The 13,499-nt window shown below is 43.2% G+C and overlaps 1 protein-coding gene across 1 annotated transcript in view; it reads left to right on the forward strand.

The window, feature by feature from the left end:
- LOC138970868 (rho GTPase-activating protein 190-like) overlaps positions 1–13,499 on the forward strand; it is a 203,090-nt gene that overhangs the window by 102,939 nt on the left and 86,652 nt on the right. Inside the window, exons 19-20 of the mRNA XM_070343430.1 lie at positions 10,132–10,253; positions 12,631–12,723. Coding sequence (XP_070199531.1) covers positions 10,132–10,253; positions 12,631–12,723 — 215 coding nt within the window. The remainder of the gene's footprint in view (positions 1–10,131; positions 10,254–12,630; positions 12,724–13,499) is intronic.

The raw sequence follows: 13,499 nt of genomic DNA on the forward strand, positions 1-13,499 counted from the left end.
CGTAAGTCTTCTAGTCAAGCTGTTGTGAAGGTGTTAGACCCTTCGTCCAACCATTCTTTTGATGTTAAGATTGACATGCCTAAATCTCCCTCCATGCCGATTTTGCCTTCAGAATCTGTACCGGTTGCTTCCGGTTCTAGCTCTGTCAGTGATAAACAAGATGTTTCCGCTATTCTCTGCTCTTTGAGCTCTCAGGTTTCCTCCCTTTCAGCAGAGCTTTCGTCGACTAGGGCAGATTTTTTGTCTTTGCCTCCAGGTGTCGGCGATGCGCGTTCCCTGGCCAGGGTGCGTGTCCGTCCCTCGGCTACAGTGACGTCGGCCGATGTGCATGCTGCATTTGATGCGGGCGATGGAGTCTCTCTTCTGCGTACTCAGGCCTCTTCTGGGTTTCGGCCTGACTATGTTCAAGGTATTTATCCTTCGTCAGTAGCTGGGTTCTCCTGGAGGAAGTAGCTCCACCCGATTGCCGGGCAGAGAGTGAAAGTTCCGATCCCCTGGCTACGCCGTTCCGCTCGCGCGGGCGGCTGGTACAGGGTAGGAGCCCAGATACGCGTTCGGTCTTTGATCGAACAGGGGATTTGCTACCGTCGGCAGCCTTCGTATCATACGGGGCCAGGGGGCAGGAAGCAGTCCCTAGGGGGACACCGCTTGGGTATAAAATCCCTCGGGTGTCTTCCTTTCCGGTTGACACTTCGCCTGGCTATCACAGCCACGGCGGTAGTGTACTTCCGGGTTGCACGGAAGTGCGGGACTATGATTCGGAGTTCGGCGCTTCCGCTCAAGACGAAGAAGATACCAACTTCCGGTGACTATTACAGCTCCCCATTACGGGTGTCTTCCGGTAAAGCTTCACCAGACTATAGCAGTCAGTGTGGTAGCGGAATTCCGGTATGCACGGATGTGCAGGACTACGGTTCGGATTACAGTGCTTCCGATCAGGAAGAAGACACCAGTTTTTCGGCTACTATCCGAGTTTACCCATGCTTTAGCATAGGCAGCGGAAGTAGTTTCGCTGTACATTGAGGAAGGGGTGGTTGCTTCGGCAACTTGTCCGTACCACCACCTTCAGCTTTGGTTGACTTCCGCTCAGTTCGGGAGAAACGCGTTCCTTTTGGATCTGCGAATCTCCCTCTGTTGCCTCTTATATGGCCAAGTTTCTGAGCTCAACCTACGGCAAGTCAACTCACCGACTGACACAGTGCCGCTTTTGGCAGCTTACAGTACGGTGTCGGACTTAGTCAAACTGTGGCTTGCTCATGTGAAGCATCCCACTCCTCTCTCTCAGGGTACCTGCCAGAGGTTCACTTCAACAGCCACTTTTATTACCTCATCGACACTTGCCCTCCCGCGTGCTGCTTTTCCGTGCACAACGGAACTGGTTACGCTAAGGGAAGACGAACAGTAGAACAGAGCTGTACCTTATACTGAGTCCTCTCTCTTGTCTCTGAGGGAATAAGCACATGATCTTTTCGAGTTATCCTCTCTTTCGGAAACTTTGCAAAGATCCCTCTCGCGCTCCATCTCCTCTGCTCTTGTCAACTTCGAGTTTCGTCGTGACGCGGGGGAGACGGATGTCATGACGCTGCTAGCCACTTTGGCTAAAGTCTGCTGAGCAGCTGAGCCTCCCAGCGCTTCTCTTTGCACATTCCGTGCACGCGCGCAGGGTCTTCTTTCTCTCTAGGTCTAGGATCCAAGATAAAGTCACCTTTGAGTCACTTTAGTCTTCTCCTTTTACGTTGCTTGCTTGGTCAGCCTTCGCTTGGCTCAAGGTACAAGTAAGAGGCGGATCTACTTCGGCACTCTTTGCTTTTGTGTTCACCAGGGTAGTTTTCGCACGTCTACGCTATGTTGCATTCCTCCCCATCTTCTGGCAAGAAACCGGGAACTGCTTCAGCTTGCCACATTCTGCCTCAGATTAGGCAAGATAATGAAGCTAAGCAGGCACACACATAGGGTTAGACCCTCTGGCTTAGGCAGCTTTGCGGTATTTACGCCCATCTATGGTGAAGCTGCATACCTCTTCTTTTCCGCCTTCTCGGATGAAGCTGCTAAGGCCACTAATTTTTCGCCTAAGCGGCGAAAAACAGGTCAAGCTATTAAGGCAAACTCAGCTTTTACGGTTTACGGAATCTCTCTCTTTCTCATATGAGTCATAAGCTTTGGTTTTCCGACAGCTCGCCAGAACATGTCCAACTTACTGGTGCACATTCTGACTCAAAAATCTTTAGGGTCACTGAGCCACTGTCCGTAACTTCTCAGACGGAACATTTCCAGCGAAGCCTACCCCTTACGGTAGCGGCTTTTGTCAGCGACTTTCGCTGGGCAACACAAAGGACTCGCAGAAAATTCCATAGTTTCAGCGTTTCATTTTAAGAGGTTACGGAAAGAACTAAGGACACCATCATGTGCGAAACTTAGGTTTGGCACAGAAGCTTTTAGCATTGGGTTTGTTTTTTTCCCCATTCGCAAAAGACAGTGAACATTTATGTTTTTGCCAATAACAAATAGAATCACATTCCTTGTGGTTCAGTGATTCAACTTTGGCATTACGCCTCTCAGGGTCTTTTTTTTCTCCCACGAGTTAACATTGAGCTACACTCTTTTTGTTGCCTTCACTGCGGCGGCCCCTGGATTTTTTTTTCTTAACTTTGCAATGTGCTAGGAGTTTTCTCCTACATCGCAGATAGTACGCATTTGTTCGCCCTGTTAAATTCTCAAGCCTTCTCGGCTAAGCCATCGAAGTGATGTCACACTTGTCACAGTATGGTATAGGCTTCCGGCTTTACCGCGCCTACCCCTCTTTTCCTCTGAAGGCTGAATCACGGCACTCCAGTTCAGGGATTCAGCTTTGGATACTTTCTCAGATCTCTCTGCACTCTTTCTAGCGGCAATATAGGCGGTGCCAATTTTCGCACAAAGGGCAGAGGGCGGGTACCGTATTTGACGGATTACAAGACAGCCGCACCCCCGACTTTTAAGAAAAAAATTGGGACGAGCCACGTATAGGCCGCGTCACTATATTAGCCGCCGTCGAAAAAATATATAATCAGATCGTGTCAATCAATCAAAACAACCAGGCAAACGAAAGTACGGTATTTGGCGAAATCGGCTCCGAGAATAAACAAGTGAAACAAAGAAGAAAAGTGAAAAAGTTTGAAGAAAAATATCACACACACACAATTTGTAACCAACACACACATGTAGTCCCGCCCAGAATAAGCTTTTTTGGGATGATTTACGACTTTTGCGCACATTTCGAGCAGACGAAAACACAACATGGCGGCTCTCGCTCCTCCAACTATCGCGAGACACAAAAAAACGAAATCTCGCATGCGCTAGATCCTGATACATCCGGTGTTTCTCTGTATGCTATCTTGTCACGACGACTTGTTGATAAACGAAGATTCGCGAAAGAAAGAGAAAAGCGCCGAGTCTTGAGTAGAGAGCTAATAAAGTACCGGTAAACGCTAATCGAGCGAAATGAAAATCCGCGGCGACTTCCATTAGGTGAATGCTATTCAAGTTTAGGTAACGTTTTAGCCGCATCTTTTTATAAGCCGCAATGCGATTTTTTTTGAAAAAAAGTCGCGGCTTGTAGTCCGTCAAATACGGTACAACTTACCTTTTCTCTCAGCGCTTACCCAACTTCAGGTTTCCAGCACTTGAATTACTAGTTAACGAAACCTTGGTATAATAGAGACCTTCTCTATCCCTAGGCCAGTTCTCTTACCTTGAGAATATTTTCTCAAGGCTTCAGAACTAACTCCATGTAATGCCTCTAGCGTTACGGTCATCGGGAAACTGAAAACTTAAAAGACGCTCACGCACCCCTCCCTCGGGACGGGGAGCAATAGGAGCATGGTTTGAGAGCGGATCAGGTTACTGATACCAGGGATCGCGTTTACGCACGATTTTTGCGTATTTGACGCATTTTAAAAGTCGCTGACGCGGTTTTTTCGCCGCGCCGCGTAAGCCATACGCAAAAATATTGTAACTTTTTCTTGTCTTCACGCAGCGCTTTTGCTCTGACTTAATAATCACCCGATCCTGAAACTGACTATAGGGCTCGAGAAGTGACGACACACATGAAATCTGCGCGTCAAAACTAAAGTCCGTTTCTTTTTGCATCGAAGTATCGCAAACGAACGTAACGAGGGTATTACCAGATAATGTCTTGTCGGATAATGAAACAGACATTAGCTGCTCTCCCATCTCGCGCTTCCAAAAGGCGGAAAGTGTGTCTAGTCGTATTAGAGCGGAAAACAAACTCGCAAGGCCCGAAGGTTGGAGACAGCAGGGGTGTTATTCGACAGGCGTGCGCGGAGTTCGACAGGAAAACTCGCCGTATTTAGGTAAGGAGTGTCTTTAAGTCTTTCGTGCGTGTTTTGTTTGTGTCTGTACGTGTTTTCGTAGTACGCAAAAATATTGGTCCGTGACGCGTTTTTTTCGTTTCGTTGCGTATGACTTACGCGTTTTTTAAAAAGCTAGCGCGATCCCTGTGATACCCTCACGTGTCTTTCCCAATTGCGGGCTGGGTTAACATAGAACTAGCACGCAATCAGGTCTTCAATACTCCCGACGTTTCACTCCTGATTTTGCAACAGGGAAAGTATACCCTCATCTTTGCAGCCTCGGCATAGTCTTTCTCGTTTTTCAGCAAAAGGCCGCAACACGGTCTCGTTCCGACCACCGAGGTTAAGCGGCATCGGTCTCGGTTACTACCGGGATGGGTGACCGTTTTGAATACGGGCCTGTCAGGCATTCTTTCTAACTTTCAAGCTGCGGCCTTACGGCTTCAGCTATCGTACTGTCGTTTACTCACACTCAAATTCAGCAGTACTTCGCTCCCGCGAGGGCTACATGTCCGGTTAACAGAAGTTCGCCCTCTTTATTTCAAGCCAGCGTGTAGGGACATGGGTATTTAGCTCTCACTGATACCACTCCCTTAGCCATTGAGGACAACGGTTGTCTTCTCTGGTGCTTGATTTCCTCTCAGAACTTCAGCCTTTTCTTTGAAAAGACCAGTGACATTCTGTCACACTCTCGCAAACGGGTCCTTCCTCCTCACTCATTAGCCTTTTGAGATAAGGCCGAAAGGGAAAGAGGGTGGGGGGGGGAGTGTTTTTGTATCTTGGACAGTTCTCCTTTGGGCTCCGTCCAGACTGTGCGAGATAGAACATGGGCCTACTTCTAGGCCTTACGTGAATTAGGCTATGCTTCTCCCTAATCTTCTCAGTGTGACTTGTTTAGCTCGCATTATAAGATGACAGGTCTCTTTTCACAGAGAGACCATATGCTAGATAGGGTTCAATACAAAAGATCACAGCAAGACAAGTCCGAGTCTTTTGGTATCGGAGTTTCTTCGCTCCACAGATTTTAAACCGCTACATTCTGCTAGCCTTCATAAACATTACGTGCGAAACGTTCTCCCTTTTACTCCTAGCTACAGCGCGCAGAGGTAGCGAGATTCACACACTCTTTGGCTTACAGGGAGATGTAGGTTTCAATAGAGGCTCTCTATCTACAATACAATACAATACAATACAATAACTTTATTAATCTCTAAAAGAGAAATTGCATTGCTGAGCGTTTGTGTCCGTAATAATAACATACATAAAACATTCAAAATAAACATTTGTTCTTTGTCCTGAGAAAATACAGCACATTGGTTATCACATAAGAAAGTATATTAAAAATAAATTAACATGCATTCACCATCAACAATGCACAAACGAAAGTCAGCACCTTGCCGGTTATCACATAATGTAATTGTCTAAGAGAGTAGAATAAGAGTATATAATCATGCAAAACAAAATCAACAATACTGAAACAATACAGAACTCTGACCCCGTGCATCAGAGCGACAACACCAGCATCTACCGCCCCACCTGAGAATTGAAGATGTGAATTGCAGATGGAATGAACGAATTTCTGTAGCGTGTGGATCTTGCGGTTGGTTGTCTGAATCTGTTGCTCCTGTCTGTCCGTCTACTATCAAATTCCGGTCTGAGTGGGTGCGAGTCGTCAGCCAAAATCTTCTGTACCTTGTCAGTCAGTCGTCGTTCATGTGTTGATGTGAAATTGTCCTGCTTCCTCCCAACCACCCCACTTGCTTTCCTGATGAATTTATCTAATCTATCCCTGTCTTGCTTGTTGATGTTGCCACCCCAACACACGGAGCCAAAGTACAACACACTATTGCACGTTGAAGTGTAAAACATCTGAAGGATTTCCTGTCTGATGTTAAAAGACCTGAGTTTTCTCAAAAAGTACACTCTGTTTCCGGCCAGACTTCTTAGTCAGGCATCAGAAGCTAGGACAACCATCTCCGATGGTTTTATAGTTTTCCTCTTTATAGGATTCTCTCGCCATAGGCGACCCATTATTATGAATCTGACCAGTTATATCACTATGCTCCTTCCTGTCTCATGCAAGGGGTTTAAGATCATAAGCAAAACTACTCTTATCGTCGTTGAACACAAGGGTAGATAGGGACATATCTACGTTGGTGCTAAAATCGATAGGATATTCTGAAGTCCTTGACTCCGCCTACTGGAGATCGTAGGAGCTCTCTATCAACCTTTACCTGCGCGACTTTTCCAGCGCGCGACAGGACGGTTCCAATGCGCTACCAGCCATGGTAGCAGCAGGGCAAATTATTGCCTAGCTCATAGATTGAGCATCCCACCGCCTTCATTAGCAATCTGCTATATGTGAGTTGGGATAAGATATGTAATTTAATCGAAAATGTTAGTAATAAATTTTCATTTGATTAATATACTTACCCAACTCACATAGTTAATTCCCTCCCGCCTTCCCCGCTAGTGGGGTTGTTCTAAAAAAAAGAGGGAAGTTTTTTTCTACGCCTTCGTGCGAATGAGTTTAAAATGGCGGCAAGGTCAGGAAGTCACGTGACTTTGTCCTGTTTATGGGTCAAGGTGGCTCTTTTTTTAAAGTTGCCTCCCTTGTTACCAAGGTGATGCGATGCAGCGTTCTAGCACTAGACTGAAGTAAATTGCTATATGTGAGTTGGGTAAGTATATTAATCAAATGAAAATTTATTATTACTAAAATTTTTGATTTTATCTTTGTTTGGATGTTTAAAGAAAAACAACCCACCAGCAACCAAAAAATCGTGTAGCATGCACTGTTTTCAGTTGATGTAACATTAGTAATTCTCAATAGAAAGATAGGATGCAGCTGTAAAGTTAAGAGTGATGCCTTGTGCCAAAAATGTAATAGCGTTTGCATAGTGATGAGATTAAATGAATATACAAATGTTTTGCCAAATCACAACCAGAGAACCCAGCTGTTGCTTGTTTCAGTTAGGTGATTAAGGATACATTCCGGGAGGGTTCCAGGAATTACGTGAGATGCACAGTATTCCACAAATTCATGTGCAGTATTTTATTTGAGCACTGCCATTCATTCAAATAATTGCTTGCACAGTATATGGTGGTCTGTTTGCATTCAATGCAGTTCAGCCATTCTTATTTTGTTCAAGTATAGAGGTTTAGATGTACTGCAAACACATTGGAGATATTAAATTCAGATATAATGCTAGACAGAGAGAGAAAGTGTGCATGGCAGTGCCCATCTGAAAAGTCTCACAATGACACTTAATGCAACAGATGCACGCAACAGAATCAAACACACACACAAAGAATGATGCTTGGGAATGTAATACAGCTCTAGAAAAGAAAGACATAAACAGTATAATCAAATACTGGAAAATAGAGACATAAACAGTATAATCCAACACTGAAAAAGAAAGACATAAACAGTGTAATCCAGTACTGGAATAGTAAGTCATAAACAGTATAATCCAGTACTGGAAAAGAAATTCATAAACAGTGTAATCCAGTACTGGAAAAGAGAGACATAAACAGTGTAATCTAATACTGGAAAAATAGACATAAACAGTGTAATGCATACTGAAAAAGAAAGTCATAAACAGTGTAATTCATTACTGGAAAAGAGAGACATAAACAGTGTAATCTAATACTGAAAAAGAAGACATAAACAGTGTAATCCAGTACTGGAAAAGAAAGTCACAAACAGTGTAATCCAGTACTGGAAAAGAGAGACATAAACAGTGTAATCTAATACTGGAAAAGAAGACATAAACAGTGTAATCCAGTACTGGAAAAGAAAGTCACAAACAGTGTAATCCAGTACTGGAAAAGAAAGTCATAAACAGTGTAATCCAGTACTGGAAAAGAAAGTCATAAACAGTGTAATCCAGTACTGGAAAAAAAAGTCAAACAGTGTAATCCAGTTCTGGAAAAGAGAGACATAAACAGTGTAATCCAGTACTGGAAAAGAAAGTCATAAACAGCGTAATCCAGTACTGGAAAAGAAAGTCATAAACAGTGTAATCCAGTACGGGAAAAGAAATTCATAAACAGTGTAATCCAGTACTGGAAAAGAAAGCCATAAACAGTATAATCCAATACTGGAAAAGAAAGTCATAAACAGTGTAATCCAGTACTGGAAAAGAAAGCCATAAACAGTATAATCAAATAGTTGAAAAGAGAGACGGAAACAAAAGACTGCAACAGGAATGCGCCTGGGTCTGTGTTGAAATAATTTTGTGCCGAGTCAGAGATTTGTGGAGTGATCAGTATTTACTGTCGGTGTGGCTGCCCCAAAATGTTTCTTTTCTGGTCAAGTTAGAAAATCTGGTCTTGTACCTGACACAACTTCAGCTTTCATTTTTTCATTGTGTATAGAATTGAAGTGGAGCCTTTTCTGGTTTGCATTTATGTATCATGGCAACAGGGATGCAAGCAACTGTGCTTGGAGGAAATGGAATTAAGCATAGAGCAAATGAAGCAATGAAGATTTGAACTTTTTTCTTTTAAGCTGTGATTTTGATATGTGCTCATCAAAGTTCATGATTGATTTTCTGCAGAAAATTAGTTGAAACTAATGCCTAAATGATGATATTGGTTCACTTTCACCAAAAAGGATCTCTTACAAAAAACAATGTAATTTGAAAACAAAGAGAGCTAGCACAGACTGCCCCCCAAAAGATGGTCTTTTTTATCTGTATGAGAAATGTTTTCCCTTTGACAGCATCATCTTTTCTGCATTGGGCTTTTGGGTGTGATACCTCTATTGGGCATGTGCGCATGCATGCCAGATTTCATCAATGACACTTCGTGCAGAAGCTTTGAACTTTTGTTGTTGTTGAAGTCCCTTTGTTGAAGACCCCTTCTGTTTTTAAGGCCTTGTTTGCCCATATTTTCTCTTCATAAAGTCTGTAAATTTCCCTTTATTTCAAGACTCCTTCTTTTTTAAGACCTAATTTTCCATAGTTTTCAGAGGTCTTAAAACAGGTTTCACTGTATGTAAACAAGATGGCTTGCATGATAGCACTTCACAAATTGTTTTTTGTTATTTTGTTTCACTATGCATGCCTTGCATTTCTTTCTTTTTGTTACTATAAGACCTATGTTAACAGTATTCAGCCTTAAGTATGAGAAAAAGTGCTCCTTTAGTTAGGCTGTTTGGACTTACAGGACCATCTTTTTTGGGGCAGTCTGTGCTAGCTCTCTTTGTGTTTTCAAATGTGTGTGTGTGTGTGTGTGTTCGTGTGTGTATGTTTTAACATGTGTGCATTTGCTTGTGCGTGTGCACATGCCCACGAGTGAACAGACCAGAGGAATGTTCAGTAGAAATGAGAAAGAACAATACAATTACGTATAAATTGTAAAAGCAGTGGGAATGTGCCCTGGTAAATCATCAGAATTGGGGATAGCCGTACTTGTTCGCTTTTCAAACAATGAATAGCTTGCTCGGAGTCTGTGTGTGTATGCTTTGCACACATGTGTGTGAGTGTGCATGCATGCATGTGTGTGAGCAGACAAAGCACAGGCTTGACAGAAATTTAAAGGAGAGTAAAAAAAATCCAGTGATTTATGAAAGTGATGAGGACATCCAGTTACCCAGCCAGTTACACAAGAAGCTGTGTGATATTCTGTTTATCTGTGGTAAGGCTTAGACTTAGAGTATATTTGACAACACAAAACAGCACATGGCAGTTATTATTTTTGTTGAGGTTAAACATTGGATGAAACCTGTTACAGGGTGAACATTTATAGATGGTTGTCTTGATATGTTGATCAGGTGGCGGTCTGGACCCGAGCAGCGGGGAGGTATACTGGACGCAGGGAAGGGGGGAACACGAAGCGTTCTATCCTTCAGCTCAGCCTGTCCACAACCACACCTCGCCTTCACGTCACCATCCAGTCAGTTTGAACCCCAATCACCCTGCCTCACATCACTTGCCACACACACACACACACACACATACACACACACACACACACACACACATACTCACACACACACACACACACACACACACATACTCACACACACACACACACACACACAATCATACACACATACACATGCACACACACACACACACACAGACGTACATGAACGCTCTCTCTCTCTCTCTCTCTCTCTCTCTCTCTCTCTCTCTCTCTCTCTCTCTCTCTCTCTCTCTCTCTCTCTCTCTCTCTCTCTCTCTCTCTCTCTCTCTCACACACACACACATTCGCACAACTAGATATAGAGGCTACCTACTTGTTTGATGACCAGCTGCTAGGCAAGCAAATTAAGGGGATAGGTTTGCTGAACATTGCATTTTCTTACCTCTGAATCAGATAACAGAGCAGTGTTAAAGTCTTTTTTAACAACATACGTTCAAGTGCATATTTTTGTGATGAAACCATTTATTGTAAAAGCAGAGATCTGAGAGAAAAAAGAGAAGTAAGTGCTCTTAATGCAATAGAGTAAGTGCTCTTAATGCAATAGAGTAAGTGCTCTTAATGCAATAGAGTAAGTGCTCTTAATGCAATAGAGTAAGTGCTCTTAATGCAATAGAGTAAGTGCTCTAAATGCAATAGAGTATAGTGCTCTTAATGCAATAGAGTATAGTGCTCTTAATGCAATAGAGTAAGTGCTCTTAATGCAATAGAGTAAGTGCTCTTAATGCAATAGAGTAAGTGCTCTTAATGCAATAGAGTAAGTGAGAGTTATGTGGAACCAGTCTCTTGGCATCTGAGAGAATAACAAGCATTTAAATGAGCAAGTGACTTTCATCCTCTTTTTATTGTAAAACCAGTTGTATGACTTGAAAGGCCATCCTTTCCCCTATCATATTGAAAAAAGATTGATTTTACATGTGGTATATTCAACACAGACACCCCTTAAAATTAAATTCACAAAAGAAAGTTTACCGACAAAAAATCAGAATGGCTAAAATGGAACAAGTTTTGCATGCCATTGGAAAGAATCATCAAATTGATATCCAGAACAGTCAGTTTTGTTTATAATTATCTTGTCTAACACTGACATTTTGTATGCCTATTTTTTTATGACGGTTAGTATAGAATTCACATCTGGTACACATGCAACATGAAGAAAGTACTGTTTGGAACCAGTAAAAGGTTTATGTATAGACATGTGACCATGTTTCTTGCATGTTGCTGCATAGGTTTACAGAGCTCTTGTGAAATTTTAAATTGCCTTATTGGCACAGTTTGGTTTCCTGAATAATACCGGTATACTACCTGATAACCAGATGTTCATAACCAGAAAACATAGACTGAAATATCTGAAAGGTATTGTAGGCGTTTGTTGTACAGTGGAACCAACCCCTCTCTAAGACCCCCCTCTCTAAGGACTACCCCATCACAACGACCCTTTTTTTTTTAACCGATGTGTTTCTTTATATAGTTGTCACCAGTGTAGCGACCACCCCGCTCTAACGTCTAAGGACCGACCTAACAGCTTGTGCAACGACTTTGTCAGACAAAGCCAAGACTCTCAGTCAGCATAACGCATCACTGACAAACCGGTTATAACCAGTTATAACTGTCTCGCGTAAGCAAAGGCACTAAACCGCTGAGAGGTGTGATGGTTGGGTGGGCTGAGAAAACATCACAAACCAATCATCGAGATCAAAGGCAGGTCTATTGTAATAGCTGGGTGGCCTTGTTTATAGACACTGACCTTCTTCCCAGGGGTCATTGACCCAGTTTTAGCTATGAGAGGTGGTTCCCCTTTCATATCTGAGAGAGGAAACACTTCCTGCACCCGGGTCAGTGATGGAGTTTAACCTATGGGGAGTTTAACCTATGGGGTGGTCTCTTTGATGTCTTGAGAGGAAACTTGGCCAGTGTACTGAGATCTGAGGGTAGTACATGCACCAGAACTGGTGGACACCATCGACAATGTCAAACATGAAATCGAAGCAGTTTGCTTGAGGAAACGGTCGTCAGCAACTCAAACTTCTCTGTTTTCTTTTTTTAAGAAAATCTGAGGTGACTTTCTTTGTGGCCCCCTGACCCCGCCCCCTCCCTCTGTAAGGACCCCCCTCCATAAGGACCGATTTTTGTCAACATTTTCAAGGTCGCTAGAGAGGGGTTCCACTGTATCTACAATTTATTTTCAATGGAGTGTAGTGTAGAGTGCCAAGTGTTGTTTTGGTCCGCAGCTTCAGGTGTCTTGTTAAGCTGCTTTTAGCTTTGCCTGGTTAATCTGTCAGTGTTGGCTTCATGCTGCATGGAGGTGTCTGCTTTATGCTAACTGGACACTGGCTGTGCCTTGCAGGGCAGAGCGTCTGCTCCCTCAGGAAGACATAAAGTGCAGGCACCACTAGCAATGCCAGAACCAATAGAAATTGCTGACTACTCTTTGGTTAAGGTAAGTTCTCTTTTTGACCTCGCCTCCTGGTACTCAAGTGAGGTATAAAGCACTGGACAGAATGAATTGATTGTGAAGCAGTTGACAGCACCATGGTGATGTCGGCATCATTACCCATCATCTTTTTAGACAGGGAAGAAATCAATGAAAATCTTTTCCCTACCTTTTGACCATTTTTTATTCTCACCTCTGTGTGTTGTATGGGTGGCGCTTAACTCATTCGCTGCGCGTCGGAACTGGAATTCCGACACCTGTGTTTAGCGTTGGCTGCGTGCCGGCACTTGAGTTCCGACGGATATCACGAATTTTTAACGGTGTAAACGGTCCTGCTGACCAAGGGAAACAACCCCTGCAATGAACTTCTATCTGTCTACAGTGGTACCATTCACTGTAAACAGTTCCTTCCCTTAAATTGTTGGGATTAATAAAAATTTTGTTGACGGTGTGCGACCCACGTGTTTTGACTTTTCCAAGATGGCGGATCGTTCTGCTGAGACGTAGTAACTTGAAAAGAGTGCTAGAACGTGTTATTCAGTACGGTTCTGATCTTGACCTCAGTGATGATGATAGTGGAGATGATATTTTAGATTCTGGTGACGATTTTGTGCCAATGGACGATCATTTGGGTGATGATTCGGGCAATGCAAGTGTCGATCATGACATTGTGTATGATGAACCCATGACGTAGAAAGTTTTTTTGTTTTGCTTCAAATTGGATATTTTGCGTGGATATGAAGACAACAAAAGGTATGTACTTTCAAATGTTTCATATATTT

Source organism: Littorina saxatilis, linkage group LG7 (genome assembly GCF_037325665.1).
Source record: "Littorina saxatilis isolate snail1 linkage group LG7, US_GU_Lsax_2.0, whole genome shotgun sequence".
Taxonomy (NCBI): Eukaryota; Metazoa; Mollusca; class Gastropoda; order Littorinimorpha; family Littorinidae; genus Littorina; species Littorina saxatilis.